Here is a 20600-nt window from a genome sequence, read left to right as displayed (position 1 = left end):
TTACATAGAACCTCAGTTGCTGAAGATATAGGTCACATGTGGTGTGCTGTGGGTGAATAAATGGGTGCAGGTTACTCTCATCAACAATATTTTTGTTACAAAGACTGAAAGAATGCAAGTGCTGTTCTTTTCTATGCTGTGGATGCTGAACTTAGAAATGAAATCAGGTTTTGGTTATTGCCTCAGTATTCTTATGACATGCTACCCTCTGCTTATTGGAATCTTTGAAAAAGCTGCATATTAGTTTTTCTACTGTGGCTTAACTTAAACATTCTGCAGACTTACTGAAATATTTACAGGGAATTACCACACACAACAGTCACTTCATCAATCTACATCCAGGAAATGAAGATGGTTTGACAGCACTGCCAATGAGCGATGCTTAAACACATAAACTCATGTTGTGTTTGTTTCCATTTACACCTCAGCATCAAGAATTCTGACAATTGTTGGAATTGACACCTTATTCCAATAAGTTAATGAAAATTCGTGTTTTGTGTTAATTCAGAAGAGGAAATGCCCCATACCTGTGTAAAAAGTGTAGTTTTTTATTGTTATATCTGTAGAGCGACACACACACACACACACACATACACACACACACACACACACACACACACACACACACACACAAATTTATACTTTATTATGTGACCAGGAGCCAACATGCATCTCGTGTCCATGTGTTTGTAACTCTCGCTGTCATCAAAAATTCTTGCTGCAAAATGATCTTTGACCAAAACCAGAAATGCTGCTCAGACAGTGGCATCAGTGAGTTTGTGCAGTTCACGATGATAGTGACGTGGAAAATGCATTCGGGAGGGGGAGACAGAACAGAGGCATGGGAGATTATGGAGAAGAAAGTGTTGCTGTAGGATGCATGAAGCTGGGTTGTGGGGTAGGGGAGGAGATATGTGTGGGACAAGGGCTAACAGATGGTGAGACAAGGAGGATTACGAGAACAAAGGTCATGTTCTGAGAATAACTCCCATCGGTAGTTCAGGGAAGATGATGTTGTACCAAAGGACCCAGATATCATGAGTTGTGAAGTAGATATTGAAACAGAGCATGTTGTTTTCAGCAGTGTATTATGCTGCTGGGTGGCTAACTCTGCTCTTGGCCACTGTTAGACAGTGTCCATTTGTTTGGCTGGACAATTGGTCAGTGGTTGTCCTAAGAAATTCCAGCACAGCTGGTATACACTGAGGTGACAAAAGTCATAAGATAATCATGTGTCCATATAAAGATGGTAGTACCATGTACACAAGATATAAAAGGGGGGTGCTCTAGTACTCAGGTGATTCGTGTGGAAAGGTTTCTGATGAGATTATGGCTGTACAATGAAAATTAACAGGCTTGGAATGCTGAATGGTAGTTGGAGCTAGACACATGGGACATTCTATTTTTGAAATTGTTGTTGTTTGTTGTTGTGGTCTTCAGTCCTGAGACTAGTTTGATGCAGCTCTCCATGCTACTCTATCCTGTGCAAGCTTCTTCATCTCCCAGTACCTAATGCAGACTACATCCTTCTGAATCTGCCTAGTGTATTCATCTGTTGCCTCCCTCTATGATTTTTACCCTCCACGCTGCCCTCCAGTACTAAATTGGTGATCCCTTGATGCCTCAGAACATGTCCTAACAACCGATCCCTTCTTCTAGTCAATTTGTGCCACAAACTTCTCTTCCCTCCAATTCTATTCAATACATCCTCATTAGTTATTTGATCTACCCATCTAATCTTCAGCATTCTTCTGAAGCACCACATTTTGAAAGCTTCTATTCTCTTCTTGTCTAAACTATTTATCATCCATGTTTCACTTCCATACATGGCTACAATCCATACAAATACTTTCAGAAATGACTTCCTGACACTTAAATCAATACTCGATGTTAACAAATTTCTCTTCTTCAGAAACACTTTCCTTCCCATTGCCAGTCTACAGTTTATATCCTCTCTACTTCGACCTTCATCAGTTATTTTGCTCCCCAAATAGCAAAATTCCTTTACTACTTTAAGTGTCTCATTTCCTAATCTAATTCCCTCAGCATCACCCAACTTAATTCGACTACATTCCATTATCCTCATTTTTCTTTTGTTGATGTTCATCTTATACCCTCCTTTCAAGACACTGTCCATTCCATTCAACTGCTCTTCCAAGTCCTTTGTTGTCTCTCACAGGATTACAATGTCATCGATGAACCTCAAAGTTTTTATTTCTTCTCCATGGATTTTAATACCTACACTGAACTTTTCTTTTGTTTCCTTTACTGCTTGCTCAATATACAGATTGAATAGCATCGGGGAGAGGCTACAACCCTGTCTCACTCCCTTCCCAACCACTGCTTCCCTTTCATGCCCCTCGACTCTTATAACTGCCGTCTGCTTTTTGTACAAATTGTAAATAGCCTTTCGCTCCCTGTATTTTACCACTGCCACCTTCAGAGTTTGGAAGAGAATATTCCAGTCAATATTGTCAAAAGCTTTCTCTAAGTCTAAAAATGCTAGAAACATAGGTTTGCCTTTCCTTAATCTTTCTTCTACAGTAAGTCATAGGGTAAGTATTGCCTCACCTGTTCCAACATTTCTACAGAATCCAAACTGATCTTCCTCAAGGTTGGCTTCTACCAGTTTTTTCATTCGTCTGTAAAGAATTTGCATTAGTATTTTGCAGCTGTGACTTATTAAACTGATAGTTTGGTAATTTTCCCATCTTTCAACACCCGCTTTCTTTGGGATAGGAATTATTATAATCTTCTTGAAGTCTGAGGGAATTTCGCCTGTCTCATACATCTTGCTCACCAGATGGTAGAGTTTTGTCAGGACTGGTTCTCCCAAGGCTGTCAGTAGTTCTAATGGAATGTTGTCTACTCCTGGGGCCTTGTTTCGACTTAGGTCTTTCAGTGCTCTGTCAAACTCTTCACACAGTACCGTATCTCCCATTTCATCTTCATCTACATCCTCTTCCATTTCCTTAATATTGTCCTCAAGAGCATTGCCCCTGTGTAGACCCTCTGTATATATACTCCTTCCACCTTTCTGCTTTCCCTTCTTTGCTTAGAACTGGGTTTCCATCTGAGCTCTTGATACTGATGCAAGTGGTTCTCTTTTCTCCAAAGGTCTCTTTAATTTTCCTGTAGGCAGTATCTATCTTACCCCTCGTGAGATGAGCCTCTACATTCTCACATTTGTCCTCTAGCCATCCCTGCTTAGCCATTTTGCACTTCCAAGTCGATCTCATGTTTGAGATGTTTGTATTCCTTTTTGCCTGCTTCATTTACTGCATTTTTGTATTTTCTCCTTTCATCAATTAAACTCAATATCTCTTCTGTTACCCAAGGATTTCTACTATCCCTCGTCTTTTTACCTACTTGATCCTCTGCTGCCTTCACTATTTCATCCCTCAAAGGTACCCATTCCTCTTCTACTGTATTTCTTTCCCCCATTTCTGTCAATTGTTCCCTTATGCTCTCCCTGAAACTCTGTACAACCTCTTGTTCTTCCAGTTTACCCAGGTCCCATCTCCTTTAATTCCCACCTTTTTGCAGTTTCTTCAGTTTTAATCTACAGTTCATAACCAATAGATTGTGGTCAGAATCCACATCTGCCCCTGGAAATGTCTTACAATTTAAAACCTGGTTTCTAAATCTCTGTCTTACCATTATATAATCTATCTGAAACCTTCCAATATCTCCAGGGTTCTTTCATGTATACCACCTTCTTTCATGATTCTTGAACCAAGTGTTAACTATGATTACGTTATGCTCTGTGCAAAATTCTACCAGGCGGCTTCCTCTTTCATTTCTTACCCCTAATCCATATTCACTTACTACATTTCCATCTCTTCCTTTTCCTACTGTTGAATTCCAGTCACCCGTGACTATTAAGTTTTCGTCTCCCTTCACTACCTGAATAATTTCTTTTATCTCATCATACATTTCATCAATTTCTTCATCATCTGCAGAGCTAGTTGGCATATAAACTTGTACTACTATAGTAGGCATGGGCTTCATGTCTATCTTGGCCACAATAATGCATTCACTATGCTGTTTGTAGTAGCTTACTTGCACTCCTATTTTTTTATTCATTATTAAACCTACTCCTGCGGTACCCCTATTAGATTTTGTATTTATAACCCTGTATTCCCCTGACCAAAAGTCTTGTTCCTCCTACCACCAAACTTCACTAATTCCCACTATATCTAACTTTAACCTATCCATTTCCCTTTTTAGATTTTCTAACCTACCTGCCCAATTAAGGGATCTGACATTCGACGCACCGATCCGTAGAACCCCAGTTTTCTTTCTCCTGATAACGACGTCCTCTTGAGTAGTCCCTGCCCGGAGATCCGAATGGGGGACTGTTTTACCTCCAGAATATTTTACCTAAGAGGATGCCATCATCATTTAATCATACAGTAAAGCTGCATGTCCTCGGGAAAACTGAAATTGTTAGGGAACTCAATATTCCAAGATCCACAGCACCAAGAGTCTGCCGAGAATACCAAATTTCAGGTATTATCTCCGCAACATACAGTGAAGTGGTCGATACCTATCACTTAATGACCGAGAGCAACAGCATGAAATAACCACAGAAATCAGTATGGGACATACAATAAATGTATCTGTTAGGACAATGTGGTGAAATTTGGTATTAATCGGCTATGGCGGCAGACAAATAATGTGAGTACCTTTGCTGATAGCATGACATTGTCTACATTGCCTTGCCTGGGCTCATGAGTACATCTGGTGGCAAAAATGTGGCCTTGACAGATGAGTCCCATTTTCAGTTGGTAAGAGCTGAGGGTAGGTTTTGAGTGTGGTGCATACCCCTCGAAGCTGTGGACCCAAGCTGTCAACAAGACACTGTGTAAGCTGGCAGTAGTTCCACAGTGATCTGGGCTGTGTTTATGTGGAATGGACTGCAGCCTCTGGTCCATCTGAACCAATCATTGACTAGAAATGGTTATGACCCGGTACTTGGAGACCATTTGCAGCCATTCATGGACTTCATATCCCCAAACAATGATGAAATTTTTGTGTATGACATTGTGCCATGTTACCAGGCTACAGTTAATCCCAACTGGTTTGAAGAACATTCTGAACAGTTCAAGTGAATGATTTCACCACCCAGACTGCCCAACATGAATCCCATTGAAAATTTATGGGACGTAATGGAGCAGGAAAAAAGGAATACAAACGTCTCAAAAATGAGATCAACAGAAAGTGCAAAATGGCTCAGCAGAACAAATGTAAGGATGCAGAGGCTTACCTCACGAGGGGTAAGATGGATACTGCCTACAGGAAAATTAAAGAGACCTTTGGAAAAAAGAGAACCACTTGCATCAGTATCAAGAGCTCAGATGGAAACCCAGTTCTAAGCAAAGAAGGGAAAGCAGAAAGGCGGAAGGAGGATATAGAGGGTCTGTACAGGGGCGATGTTCTTGAGGACAATATTATGGAAATGGAAGAGGATGTAGATGAAGATGAAATGGGAGATATGATATTGCATGAAGAGTTTGACAGAGCACTGAACATGAAGAGTTTGACAGAGCACTGAAAGACATGAGTCAAAACAAGGCCCCGGGAGTAGACAACATTCCATTAGAACTACTGACAGCCTTGGGAGAGCCAGTCCTGACAAAACTCTACCATCTGGTGAGCAAGATGTATGAGACAGGCGAAATTCCCTCAGACTTCAAGAAGATTATAATAATTCCTATCCCAAAGAAAGCGGGTGTTGAAAGATGGGAAAATTACCAAACTATCAGTTTAATAAGTCACAGCTGCAAAATACTAATGCAAATTCTTTACAGACGAATGAAAAAACTGGTAGAAGCCAACCTCGAGGAAGATCAGTTTGGATTCTGTAGAAATGTTGGAACAGGTGAGGCAATACTTACCCTATGACTTACTGTAGAAGAAAGATTAAGGAAAGGCAAACCTATGTTTCTAGCATTTTTAGACTTAGAGAAAGCTTTTGACAATATTGACTGGAATATTCTCTTCCAAACTCTGAAGGTGGCAGTGGTAAAATACAGGGAGCGAAAGGCTATTTACAATTTGTACAAAAAGCAGATGGCAGTTATAAGAGTCGAGGGGCATGAAAGGGAAGCAGTGGTTGGGAAGGGAGTGAGACAGGGTTGTAGCCTCTCCCCGATGCTATTCAATCTGTATATTGAGCAAGCAGTAAAGGAAACAAAAGAAAAGTTCAGTGTAGGTATTAAAATCCATGGAGAAGAAATAAAAACTTTGAGGTTCATCGATGACATTGTAATCCTGTGAGAGACAACAAAGGACTTGGAAGAGCAGTTGAATGGAATGGACAGTGTCTTGAAAGGAGGGTATAAGATGAACATCAACAAAAGAAAAATGAGGATAATGGAATGTAGTCGAATTAAGTTGGGTGATGCTGAGGGAATTAGATTAGGAAATGAGACACTTAAAGTAGTAAAGGAATTTTGCTATTTGGGGAGCAAAATAACTGATGAAGGTCGAAGTAGAGAGGATATAAACTGTAGACTGGCAATGGGAAGGAAAGTGTTTCTGAAGAAGAGAAATTTGTTAACTTCGCATATAGATTTAAGTGTCAGGAAGTCGTTTGTGAAAGTATTTGTATGAAGTGTAGCCATGTATGGAAGTGAAACATGGGTGATAAATAGTTTAGACAAGAAGATAATATAAGTTTTCGAGATGTGACACTACAGATGAATGCTGAAGATTAGATGGGAAGATCAAATAACTAATGAGGAGGTATTCAATAGAATTGGGGACAAGAGGAGTTTGTGGCACAACTTGATTAGAAGAAGGGATCGGTTGTTAGGACATGTTCTGAGGGATCAAGGGATCACCAATTTAGTACTGGAGGGCAGCGTGGAGGGTAAAAATCGTAGAGGGAGACCAAGAGACGACTACACTAAGCAGATTCAGAAGGATGTAGTCTGCATTAGGTACTGGGAGATGAAGAAGCTTGCACAGGATAGAGTAGCATGGAGAGCTGCATCAAACCAGTCTCAGGACTGAAGACCACAACAACAACAACAACAACAACAACAATGGAGAGGTCAGTTTATACACAAAATCCTGCACTGGCAATACTTTTGTAAATATGGTAGTATGGTTCAGTATTTCTGCAGGGGACTTCCAGCAACTTGTTTACTCCATGCCATGTCAAGTTGCTGTACAATGCCAGGGAAAAGGAGGTCAGACATTATATAAGAAGGTATCACGTGGCTTTTGTCAACTCACTGTATGATGTGGCTGGACTCACAAGTCAAGTCTATTACAGGACTGCTGCCTCTCCCTCTGAGCTATCAGCCACTCTCCCACACCCTTACTCCTTCTCGCCAATTCCTTTCTCCCTTGTCACTCCACCTGCCACAAAGCCTCACTGCAGTCGAACTGTAGAGCATGCAGCTGTGTGTCTGCATCTACTCCATAGCTCAAAAAAGGATTTCTCCAAAAGATACAAAGGTCTCAGTTTTATTTATAAGCCTTGTTATTACTCAGGACCTCCACTATTTGGTGAGTTGTTGCCTTCACTCCTCAAATTATTTACATTCTCACAGTTTCCATTACCTGATCAGTTACTCATGAGTGCATTCTGAATTTGTCTTTGATGAACCATTGATACATTTTGCTGTATTATTCATTTTGGGTGATTATAGTCATGTTTTTATTTGAAAGAGTGTGTATGAAAATATAGCACAAATATTCCACTAAATTTTCTAAAAATAAAAAATGCATTTTCATTTGCAGAAATCGCAGTTTTGCCCCGGTACAGTGAACTCACAACACCACCCCTGCCACCTGACCTGTGCCGCTCTGAGCTGTACGAGGAGTGTACTTTTCCACCGCACACAGAATGCGCCTGTGGCCTTCTCTGTGGTTGCTTCCTGGCTTGGAGTAACTGGTACAATCTGCAAGAATTGCCTTTGTTCAGAATATGGCAACAAACATCTAACAGGTATGAGACAGCCCAGTGTCAGTTAGATTCAGTTAGACTAGAGACTTGCAGGCAGTTCCATCAGAAAAGAGTGAGATTCCTAGGTGCGTGTTTGTTGTCTGAAGACTTGAGATCAAATATGAACGTGTCTGCTCTGACACACAAATCGTGTCTGGATAAGCAAAGCACTAAGATTGTATGGAATTGAATGAAATAAGTGCACAAAAACTTGTGTATATGAGCCACCTTTAATCACTTTTGCAAGATGATGTTTGAATGAACAAGGCATGTATACTTAATTATTTGTATCAAAGGAAAACTCAGCAAAGAAAATTAATAAATTATGACACAGAATTGATGGTCAGTGTTGCCTTCACGAGGCAATCCCAGGTTTTTGAAGTAATAGTTCCTTCTTCAGGGAGGAGAGAAAGAGAGAGAGAGAGAGACATGTAGGGGAAAATTAAAAAGGAATGTTAGTTCACTGAGACCCACCTGTAGTGAGAACGAGAGTAGCTGATAATGAATGGTGAGCTGTTAGAGAGGGTAAGGCAGAGACGGTACATTGCTAGGTGCTGTGAGCTTTATTCCTGAGTTTCTTTTGTTGGGCTGAACTCCATCCAGAATCTTGTGCTTCTCTCAACAGTAAATTCTTCAGTGTATATTGTCTTTCTGAACATTTGAATGAAGCACCATTGAATCGAAGTCTGCAAAGATCATGGGTATGGACCCATATAACTTGGTTCATTTAACTTATGCTGTCCTAAAATATTTAGTGTCATAGCATTATTAATTTCTAAATATTTTTTATGTCTGTGATAGTTTTTGTTATTGAAAAAATAAATGGCAATGCACTACCTCAAGGAAAATTCATAAAATGCAGCAGAACTCATGTAAAATTACTGATCTGTATCCAAAAATTTGCATAGATTCATTTGTAAAAATGAGTTTGATAGCTGCATCTCAGTACTCAATAATGTTATAATAATGGCTTCTTTTATGAGCCCATTGAGACTGTTCATCAAAGTGAAAATTGATCATTATATGTGACATATACATTGCTGGGTTTCATCTCAGGATCTCTGGCCAATGTTTGTTTAATAATTTTTGTGGTGTTTCGTTGTCAAGAGTGGCTGGCATTGTCAAATATTCACCCTCCATAGCTTTGATCTCAAACTGCCAACAGCAGTATTGTGTGAATCTTTGACAATGCCAGTGACATGTTTTCACAAAATGTCAGAAAAGTCGTTAAACTAATGTTGGCTGAAGATCAAGAAGCAAAATCCAGTATGTCAACAAATTGCCATGCACACTTTAATGATTCTGTAGATCATACATATGTGTATCATATCTAAAAGTATCTAAAGTGAAGTACATGCCTCACTCTAAATGTGGGGTTTGAGGAAGCCATGCTACCCCAAAAACACAGTGGCCAGATGTTTGAAATTCCCTTGCTCTCTATTCAATTGGAGCACCTTGTTGGCTCAAATTGAAACTGAATGTAAACTCTCCCTCCAAAAAACCCATCTGTTACTAGTGCTATCCTTAACACAATGACTTTTGTGGACTTCTGTTAAACATCTCATAATAGTAATGGCATTGGCATATGTTTTTGAGATTGATCTTCCTGATTTTATTGTGTGGCTGCCCGAAAGTTAGACAATATGTTTACTCCTCAATGATGGAAGACTTTATGGGCCAAAATAAGTGTCTTTAAAGCTTTCTGAATATTGTTCTTATTTCTAGTATTGATTCCATGAAATGAGCTGTTGGGTTGGAAAAATGATATTTTTAGTGACAAATTTCATTAAGGAATAAATGTATTGGGAAACAGTAACTAGTGTCCCCAGTTCCTGAAACAGGCCTCCACAGGATGTTCTTGAGTTCACTGGACTTGCATTCAGGAGGACGATGTTTCAAACTTGTGCCCGGCCATCCTGATGCTGGGATGGTTCCTTTGAAAGTGGATGGCTGATTTCCTTTCCCATCCTTCCCTAATCCAAAATTGTGCACACTGGACTCACATTCAGGAGGACGACAGTTCAATCCCACGTCCGGCCATCCTGATTTAGGTTTTCGGTGATTTCCCTAAATCGCTTCAGGTAAATGCCGGGATGGTTCCTTTGAAAGGGCATAGCCGACTTCCTTCCTGATCCTTCCCTAAACCACTGAGACTGATGACCTCATTGTTTGGTCTCTTCCCCAAACAACCCAACCCCCCAAAACTGTGCTCTGTCTCTAATGACCTCATTATTGACAGTACATTAAACACTGATCTCCACATCCTGCTTGAGTTCACACTATAAATAATTCTTATTACATGTTTTTGAACTCAGAAAACTATAGCTTGTTTGCTGTCATTAATTTTCATTTCTCACAATTTCATTCAGTATCTCCTCATTAGTTATTTCATCTACCCATACACCCATATAGTTTTCAACATTCTCCTGTAGCAAACTGAAGAGAGGGGGTGATTTATGAGACTTATCTATAATTTCACTACCCAAAAAAACATTTTCAGAATTAATAATTTTAGAAATAATTAACTCAACAAGGTGTGTCTTGGAGCAGAAAAGCTATACCATGTCACCACATGCCAGGGATAGAAGTAGTAATGCTAGTGATTAAAATGTAATATGTAGCTTTCATGGCAAATAGTGATGGTCTTGGATCTTTTGTAAGACAAAATTACATTAGATGGTTTAAGTCTGAGATTGTTATACCAGACAAAAAAATACAATCATTCATCACCATTTCAGTCTGAAACCATAAGAAAGCCCACATGGCTTCCATAGCATTCCTGTTTATACAAATTGTCTAGTTCATTTGCAATCTGTTCTTACTGCAAAAATTTTACATTTATTTAACATAGAATATTTCTTGAGTTCCGCTTTTTAACTGGAACATTATATTTTCTGTTACATAATTACAGTAACACTACTTAAAATTCAAATTGAGTACACTGGTTTTCATTTTCTGAAATGTCATTAATTAGTGTGCTAATATGAGGTTTCAACACTCATCCACATAAATTTGGAAGTTTAATGTGGAGATAAATTCATAATCAATTTGAGTTTTGTATAGAAGTCACAGTTCATGTAAAATTTAGAATTTTTCAGTCTGGAAACAATGAGCTTCTCCATACTTCCCTATTTTTATTAGACATTGCTAATATTGCCTATTACAAAATTAAATGAAATCCTTTAATATCAATACAGTGATGTCATGATATTTATGTCAAATTATATGCTTGTTTCATTGATTATGAAAAAGCTTTTGACACTGTTCAGCATGACAACTTATCCACATCTTAGGTGACAGGCTGGATGGTTGTGACATCTGATTTCCTGGAAATCTGTACTGGTAGCAAACTGCTAGTGTGTGTGTTGATGGTTAGCTGTCAGAAACAATATTGATTATGGAAGAAGATCACTGTGGCAGCATTCTCTTCTCATTTCTTTTCAGCATCTATTCTAAAAATATTTTCCAAGATGCTCTATCTGGAAAGAGTCGAGGAATGGTGGTTAATGAAGTTATTATCAATAACATTAGATATGCTGATGACACTGTCTTAGTTGCAACCAGGGTGGATGATCTGCAAGAATTACTAAATGCTGGGACAGAAGAGAACTATGACCTGAGGTTATGTTTAAATGTCACTAAGACTTAGTGGATGGTTGTCAGCAGAATCCGAAGTGGAAGTCAGAGTCCTCTCGTATTTGGTAATGGTAAGATTGCAAGGGTTTCATCATGTAAATATTTGGGGTGTCAAATGAGTGGTATCAGAGTTCTCTCTCAAGAAATTCACTGCAGAATTGAACAGTCTAGAAGTTCTTTCAGGTAATGAAGAAAGTGTTCGTGTTAAGTATGCTACTCTATGGAGTTGAGTCATAGACACTTACTGTAATGTTAGTTAAGAAATTGGTGACATTTGAAATGTTGGCATCTCAAAAGATATTAAGCATACCGTGGACAGATAAATCCACAAATGTGGCAGTACTGTGGCATATTAACGAAGATTTATAAATCCTCAATACCAAGTCCAGAGAAGAAAATACAAACATGTTGTCCATATAATTCACAACAACACATACAACTTGTTTCAACAAATACTTCAAGGAAATATTGATAGCAGACATAGTCTGCAACATAGAAGATTATCCTGGTTAAAGAACTTAAGCTGCTGGCTCAGACTGAACACAGAAAGCAGGTCATAAAAGTCATGGGCTAACAACATATCATGTTACTGATTGTCATTGTTCTTGGCAGACAGCATTTACGGCAGAAGAGGAAGAAAGAGAAGAAGAAGAACAATGAAAGTATCCATTATCCAGTCAAAACCATATGCCAATGCTAAATACCTGAAAATACAAGCAATAAATAAAAAATACACATGTATGAGGCCTTAAACTAATTTCATATATTTCATACTAAATTATAAGGCTATAATAGAAGGAAACATTCCATGAAGGAATAACATAGCCAAGGTAGATACACTTCAGATGCCTTGGTTATTTTTATTGACATTTTAGAGTTTAAATCTCATAACCTAAAGTGTATATTTCATTGTTTTACTTGTTACTGAAAGTGATATTAAAAATAACTGTGTATTAATACCAGCAATTATGGAAATTATCTGTTTAATTCTTTGCAGGAGAGGACACCTGGCAGTTGATATCACTGCTGAAACAAGAAGCAATTTTCCAGTGGAAAAATTTACTTACAGGTTTGATTACAGGAGCAAAGAGTGGAAACCTTGTACACAGTGTGCTTACTTCAGTGGCGACAGTTTCACACCTCCTCAATCCTGAAGATGCACTAGAAATGCTCTTATTCATAGAAAGGGCAAAAGACCACATGCTCCAGGTTCTGGAATCAGAATCTCTAGGTCAGTTCCCTAGAATGTTATTTTCCTCTACTCTAAGCATCCAGTACATAATTTCAGATTTGTCTTGTGCAAACAGATTGCTCTTAAACAGTCTGACAACTTAAGTCACAATTCACTAGGAACACAGTGTTAAACAGGTTAGCACTAAAATCATCACACACTGAAGTAGTAGAATGTAGTTGTATATTTTTGTATTGAGTGTATCTACTGGCTGAACTCGAACAAGAAAATCTTGTAAAATGGATGCATTTTTTTCCACTTAAGCTGTATCTATTTAGATTCTGTCTTCATTCCACAGCTAGTTTTGCACCTATCGTACTATATGTGCACCAACTATATGTCAAACCATTGAAAAGAATAAAATTTGCAAACCAAAATGAACATAAGCACATCGCGTGAACACACAGCCTTTTATATGCGTATGGCACCTTATCCTGTCAAAAAGCTTGATAATGGTTTGTTGCTGCTGCTGTTGTTGTTGTTTTCAGTCCAAAGACTGATTTGACACAGTTCTCCACCTACTCTATCCTGTGTGAGCCTCTAGATCACTGAATAACTACTGCACTCTACATCCTCCTGAATTTGAATCCCTCCTACTTCCTCCTGGTACTAAATTGGTGATCCCATGATGTCTCAGATATCAACCAATCCTGTCTTCTAGTCTGGTTATGCCACAAATTTCTTTTCGCCCCCATTATGTTCAGTACACCTCCTCTTTAGTTATGTGATCTATGTACTTAATCTTCAGCATTCATCTGTAGCACCACATTTAAAAAGCTTCTATTATCTTCTTGTCTAAACTGTTTATTGTCTAACATTTCACTGACATACATGACTGCATTCTAGGCAGAAAAGACTTCCTAACACTTTAGTCTATATTTGGTGTTAACAAATTTCTCTTCTTGAGAAATGCTGCTCTTGCCATTGCCAGCCTACACTTGATATCCTCTCTACTTTGGCCATCATCAGTTATTTTGCTCCCCAAATAGTAAAACTCATCCACTACTTTAAGTGTCTCATTTCCTAATGTAGTTTCCATATCATCAACTGATTTAATTTGACTCCATTCCATTATCCCCATTTTGCTTTTGTTGATGTTCTTCTTTTATCCTCCTTTCAAGACACTCTCCATTCCATTCAGCCACTCATCCATCTCTTTTCTGTCTCTGACAAAATTATCTTGTCCTCAGCAAACCTCAAGGATTTTATTTCTTCTCCCTGGACTTTCAATTCCTGCTCAAAATTTTTCTTTGGTTTTCTTTACTGCTTGCTCAGTGCACAGATTGAATAGCATCAGGCAGAGGCTATAACCCTGTCCCACTCCCTTCTCACCCACTGCTTCACTGTCATGCCACCTGACTCGTAAAAATGCCATCTGATTTCTATACAACTTGTAAATAGCCTTTCACTCTAGTTATCATTGTCAAAAGCTTTCTCTTCATCTATAGATACTATAAACTAGGTCTGCCTTTCCTCAATCTGTCTTCTAAGATAAATCATTGGGTCAGTACTGCCTCACATTTTCCAACATTTCTATGGAATCCAAACTGATCTTCCCCTAGGTTGGTTCTACCAGTTCTACCATTTGTCTGTAAAGAATACAGGTTTGTATATTGCAACCATGTCTTATTAAATGATGGTTCAAATACTAACAAAGAGATAGAGTGGCTGGCCAGTACTTACCTCAGCTCAGTACAGCCGATAGATACACATAAAACAGAACCGAAAATTACATTCCTAGCTTTCGGAACAAATGTTCCTTCATCAGGGAGGAGAGAGGGGAAAGAAAGGGAAGAAGGGAAAGGAGATTCAGTTACTCACAACCCAGGCTATGAAGCAACAGGGAAAGGAAAATAGGGAGGGTAGCAAGGATGGAAGCATGGTTGTCAGAGGCCATGCTTCCATCCTTGCTACCCTCCCTATTTTCCTTTCCCTGTTGCTTCATAGCCTGGGTTGTGAGTAACTGAATCTCCTTTCCCTTCTTCCCTTTCTTTCCCCTCTCTCCTCCCTGATGAAGGAACATTTGTTCCGAAAGCTAGGAATGTAATTTTCGGTTCTGTTTTATGTGTATCTATCGGCTGTACTGAGCTGAGGTAAGTACTGGCCAGCCACTCTATCTCTTTGTTAGTATTTGTTTCACATCTTTATATGAGATTTTCCATTAATCATTTAAATGATGGTTCAGTAATTTTAACATCTGCCAGCAATTGCTTTCTTTGGAACTGCAATTACTACAGTCTTCTCGAAGTCTGAGGGCACTTTTCCTATCTCATATATCATGCACACCAGGTGGAAGAGTTTTGTCATGGTTGGCTCTCCCAAGGCTACCACTAGTTATGATGGAATGTCATCTACTTGTTTCAACTTAGCTCCTTCAGAGCTCTGTCAAATCCTTGTCACAGTATCATATCTCCCATCCCATTTTCATCTACATCCTCTTTCATTTCTGTAATATTGCCTTAGTGTTCAACTCCCTTGTATAGATTCTATATATACTCCTTCCACCTTTCAGCTTAAAAGTGAAAACTGGTTGTGGAATGAAGATGAAGTGTAAATAAGTACAGCTTAGTTGGGAAAATGTTGTGTCCATTTAAAAAAAAATTATAGCTGTAAAGCCTGTAAACTGTAACCAACATAATGTACAACATGAAAGGCTCCAGTTTCTCATTATAGCCTATATACAGATACAAATATATTTGGATGTGGTTGCCATCGTTACTGAAACTGCTCTGCATAGTGTCATGGTGCTGCTCTTCTATTGCATTCAGTGAACCTGTACATGAGGTGCATGTCTGCCAACTTTTCACCAGTAACCCTATCTGTATGCTGTGTTCACATGTAAATAACTGTGCCAGAAAAACAAACACAAGATAGAACTGAGCAGTACTGAGTGCAAGATTGATGGCAAAGAGTAAAGTGGGAACAACAAAGGAGGTACAGTACTTGTATGTACACAGAGAAAAAAAAAATTTATAACATAAGAATGTAAAAAAAGGTCACAAGATTTATATTTTCTGATTTTCCAAGTACAGTAAAACCACAAAAAGGCAAATGCAGGCCAAGAGATGCAGAACACCACACACATAGACTTTACATAAAATACCAATGTAAATGTTTGTGCAGAGTCTTATTATTTAAATCACAAAATGGGCTTTGCTGTTGTCAATGGTAAGTACTGTGAGTGAATGGAATAAGTTTGTTTCCAAGCAAGACACACAGCCCGTACCACTAATGTTTGAATTGATGTGCAGGTATCTTGAGCACTATACAGATACAGAGATAAATGGCAGTAAGAAATCAAATCAAATGCAATTACTCTGTAATCAGCCACTAGATACCATAGGTCCCTTGCACCAGTGTACTCGGAAAATATGCCTCTACAATCTACAACATTCTGTTTGTGGAGTTCAGTTCATCCTACATATATGTAGACTCAAAAAGAAAAATTGTTATAAAAACAAATCTACAATTGAAGACAGACTTTTCTACTCACCATACGGCATCAGTGACAAGAATGCACAATCAATCATGTAAAACTGAGTTTTTGGAACCAGAAATTTTTTCACCTGGCAAAATAGAAGAAAGAGTTAAAGGAGACAAGATTAATTACAAACTAATTAGAAAAGTCACATTCTTTCTTACTGCAACATTACTCCTACTATGTATGTAGAAGGGTGTCAGCAAATTAAGAAAATTCTGTTTGGAGACTTTGATGTGTTCTGGGCTGATTCTACATCTACATCGATATACATGTTCCACAAGCTGCTATGTGATGTATAGTCATGGGTACCATGTACTACTACTAATCATTTTCTTGCCAATTCCACTCATAAATGGAGTCAGGGAAAAATCACTATATGCCTCCATACAAGCCCTAATTTCCCTTATTGTGCCTTTGTGACCCTTATGCAAAATGTACATTGACTGTGTTAGAATCATTCTGCAGTCAGCTCCAGATGCCTGTTCTGTAATTTTTTCTCAATAGTGTTGCATGAAAAGAACATCTTCCCTCCATGGATTCCCATTTGAGTTGACAAAGCACTTGCATGAGACTTGTGTGTTGATGAAACCTACTGGTAACAAATCTAACAGCAGCCTTCTGAATTGTTTTGATGACGTTGTGGGGTTCATAACACTTGAGCAGTACTCAAGAATGGGTCACAATAGCATTATGTAAGCGAATGCCTTTGTAGATGAGCTACACTTTCCTGAAACTCTCCCAGTCCACTGAAGTAGACCATTCGCCTTCCATACTACCATTCTTATGTGCTATTTCCATTTCATGTTGCTTTGCAGTGCTACAACTAAATATTTAATCAATGTGACTGTGTAAAGCAGGACACCACTAGTACTATATTCAAACATTACAGTGATTTCCCTAAATCACTCCAGGCAAATGCCGGGATGGTACCTCTGAAAGGGAACGGCCGACTTCCTTCCCCATCCTTCCGTAATCCGATGAGACCGATGACCTCGCTGTCTGATCTCCTTCCCCAAAACAACCCAACCCAAACATTACAGGATTAGTTTTCATAATCATCTGCATTAACTTACATTTTTCTTTCCTGAAACTCTCCCAGTCCACTGAAGTAGACCATTCGCCTTCCCTACTACCATTCTTATGTGCTATTTCCATTTCATGTTGCTTTGCAGTGCTACAACTAAATATTTAATCAATGTGACTGTGTAAAGCAGAACACCACTAGTACTATATTCAAACATTACAGGATTAGTTTTCATAATCATCTGCATTAACTTACATTTTTCTACATATAAAGCAAGCAGCCATTCATTACACTGAACAGAAATTCTGCATAGGTCTTCCTGTGTTCATTTACAGTTACTCAATGATGATACTTTGCTGTATACTACAGTGTGATCAGCAAACAGTCACACATTGTTGCTTACCCTGTCCCTCAGATCATTCAATTACATAGAGAATAATAACACTCCTATCACATTTCCCTGAGCACTCCTGCTGATACCCTCGTCCCTCATGCACACTCACCATAAAGTTCTATTACTTCAGAAGCCTTCAAGCCACTCACAAATTTGTTAACAGTTTGCAGCACTTTCTGGAAATGTAGGAATATGGAAGCTGCCTTTTGCCCTTCATTCATAATTTGCAGGATATTGTGTGAGAAAAGGGCAAGCTGAGTTTTGCAAGAGTGGTGCGTTCTAAATATGTGCTGATTTGTGGACAAAAAGTTTTCTATCTCAACGAAATTTATTGCATTCAAACTTATAAATAATATGTTCAAGAATTCTGCAGCATACTGATGTTAAGGATGTGGCTCTGTCCATTCTTTTGCCCTTTTTATTTACAGGAATGTTCAGAAATTTGAAACTGTGCTCTTACCAATAGCAGCATGTAACTGTTTATAGGGATATGAAATAGAATGCTCAGATAAGCTCAGTCATAGGTAAAACAGGTGGCAGACTTCAGGTCATTGGCAGGATGGTGCAGAAGTAGAGTCAGCCCATAAAATGAGAGTGCTAACAAACCACTTGTGTGTCCTGTCATAGAACATTGCTCAAGTGTGTGGGATCCATGCCATACTAACAGGAGATACTGAACATATATAAAGAAGGGGGACATGAATGATCACAGGTTTGTTTAACTCATAGGATGGTGTCACAGAACTCTGAATAACTATGATTGGCAAACACTTGGAAATAAATGCATATTATTCCCTGAGTGCCAACTTCAGGAAGCAGTATTAAATGAAGAATATGGAGATATTCTTCAACTTCACACAGATCATTCCTGTAGGGGCAGTGAAGACAAAAGTAGACTAATTATGGTACATACAGAGACAATGAAGTAGCCGCTCTTTTCTCGTTCCATAAATGATCAGACTGTAGGAAACCGAAACATGTTTTACTATACTGGTACCTTTTGCCATGCACTTCACAGTGGTTTACCAGCCAGGCTGGGACTTTTCTCTACCTGGGAACTGGGTGTTTGTGTTGTTCTCATCATTTCATCATCATTTAAGAACTGGGGAGATTGGCAAGTGAAAAAATTGGGAATTTGTATGGGTGCTGAAGGCCATGCCATTGAGCACCCTGAAAATCAAAATCATCATCATCATCATCACAGTGGTTTCAGAGTATGTACAGGGCATGGACGAAATGTGGAAAACCAAGCATAACACATTACCATGCTTGATATGGTGTAGGAAGGCCATTGGGATTCTAAACAGCTTCCAGTCATCTCAGAATGGATAAATGCAGGTCCTATATGATTTTCAGTGGAATTTTATACCATTCTTCCTGCAAAGTAACACCAAGTTCTGGTAACAACAATGGAAGTGGATAGTGATCACTAACCCTTCTCTGTAAAGTAGACCACAAAGGCTCAATAAAATTGAGATCTGGTGACTGTGGTGGTGAAGGGAGATGAAAAAATTCATCCTCAGCTCACAAGACCAGTCCCGGATGATGTGAGCTGTGTGAACAGGGGATCTATCATCTTGGAAAACAGTGTCACCATTAGGAAATAAACTTAGTACCATGGGATGGACCTGATGAGCCAGGATGGTTGAATAATTATTTGCAATAAGCCAGCTTTGCAGAGCAGCCACAGAACCATGAAATACCACAATATGACTGCCCAAATCTTCACCAAACCCCTGCCATATTTCACTCTTGGGGCATAAAATTGGCCAGAAGGTGGAAACAGTGTGAAAAAAGACTCATCCAACCATATGACTTCCTTCCATTGCTCCATAATCTAATTTTTATGACTTTGGCTCTGTGTTTTCCTGTTATGGGCACTTGCTCCATTTATCAGTGGCTCTGAAATACCAGTTCATTTTGGAATTCCCTGCTTATGGAGTTACCATCATGTTGCCTCAGTACTTACTGGGTTATGGAGTGCAACATTCAGTTCTGAAGCAACTTTTGCTCCTGTCATCCTCTTATTTTTCATCAAAGTCCTCTTCAGTGACTGTCCATCATGATCACTTGAAACACACATTTCGTCTGTGTTGTAACTTAGTGGATGGTGCTATTCTGCTTTCCTCGTATGTGATGTAAATCTTTCATATGGTGCCTCTTGAAACCTCTCAAGACACTTAACACTTTGGCTGCCTTGCTTACAGAAGCAACCACCATATGAGCATCAACAGTTTGCCCAAGTTCAAATCCACTTAGCTCCAAAATAACGCTGTCGTAACTACACACAACTCTGTTCTGACCCTGACTGACAGCCAATACCTACAAACAAATCCAGGGTATGGCTATGGACACCCACATGGCACCATCCTATGCCAACCTATTCATGGGCCATCTAGAGGAATCCTTCCTAAAAACCGAGAATCCTAAACCCCTCATCTGGATCTGGTTCAGATTCATTGATGCCATCTTTGCTATCTGGATTGAAGGTGAGGATACCCTATTCACATTCCTCCAGAACCTCAACAACTTCTCCCCCATTTGCTTCACCTGGTCCTACTCAACCCAACAAGCAACCTTCCTAGATGTTGACCTCCACCTCAGAGATGGCTACATCAGTACCTCTGCCCATATCAAACCTATTAACCACCAGCAATACCCCCACTTCGACAGCTGCCACCCATTCCATACCAAGAAGTCCCTTCCACGCGGCCTCGCCACCCGTGGTCATCATATCTGCAGTGACAAGCAGTCCCTCTCAAAATATACTGAGGGTCTCACTGAAACCTTCACTGACTGTAATTATCCTCCCATCCTTGTACAAAAACAAATCTTCCGTGCCTTATTTTTCCAGTCTCCCACCAGCTCCCAAAG

At 39.2% G+C, this 20600-nt stretch overlaps 1 protein-coding gene across 1 annotated transcript in view; it reads left to right on the top strand.

The window, feature by feature from the left end:
* The window catches only part of LOC126106344 (uncharacterized), a 261730-nt gene that overhangs the window by 111077 nt on the left and 130053 nt on the right, over positions 1-20600 (top strand). The window contains exons 12-13 of the mRNA XM_049912595.1: positions 7756-7963; positions 12594-12827. Coding sequence (XP_049768552.1) covers positions 7756-7963; positions 12594-12827 — 442 coding nt within the window. The remainder of the gene's footprint in view (positions 1-7755; positions 7964-12593; positions 12828-20600) is intronic.

The sequence above is a fragment of the Schistocerca cancellata genome, chromosome 10 (assembly GCF_023864275.1).
Source record: "Schistocerca cancellata isolate TAMUIC-IGC-003103 chromosome 10, iqSchCanc2.1, whole genome shotgun sequence".
Classification (NCBI taxonomy): Eukaryota; Metazoa; Arthropoda; class Insecta; order Orthoptera; family Acrididae; genus Schistocerca; species Schistocerca cancellata.
This window is presented reverse-complemented; position numbering and strand designations above follow the sequence as displayed.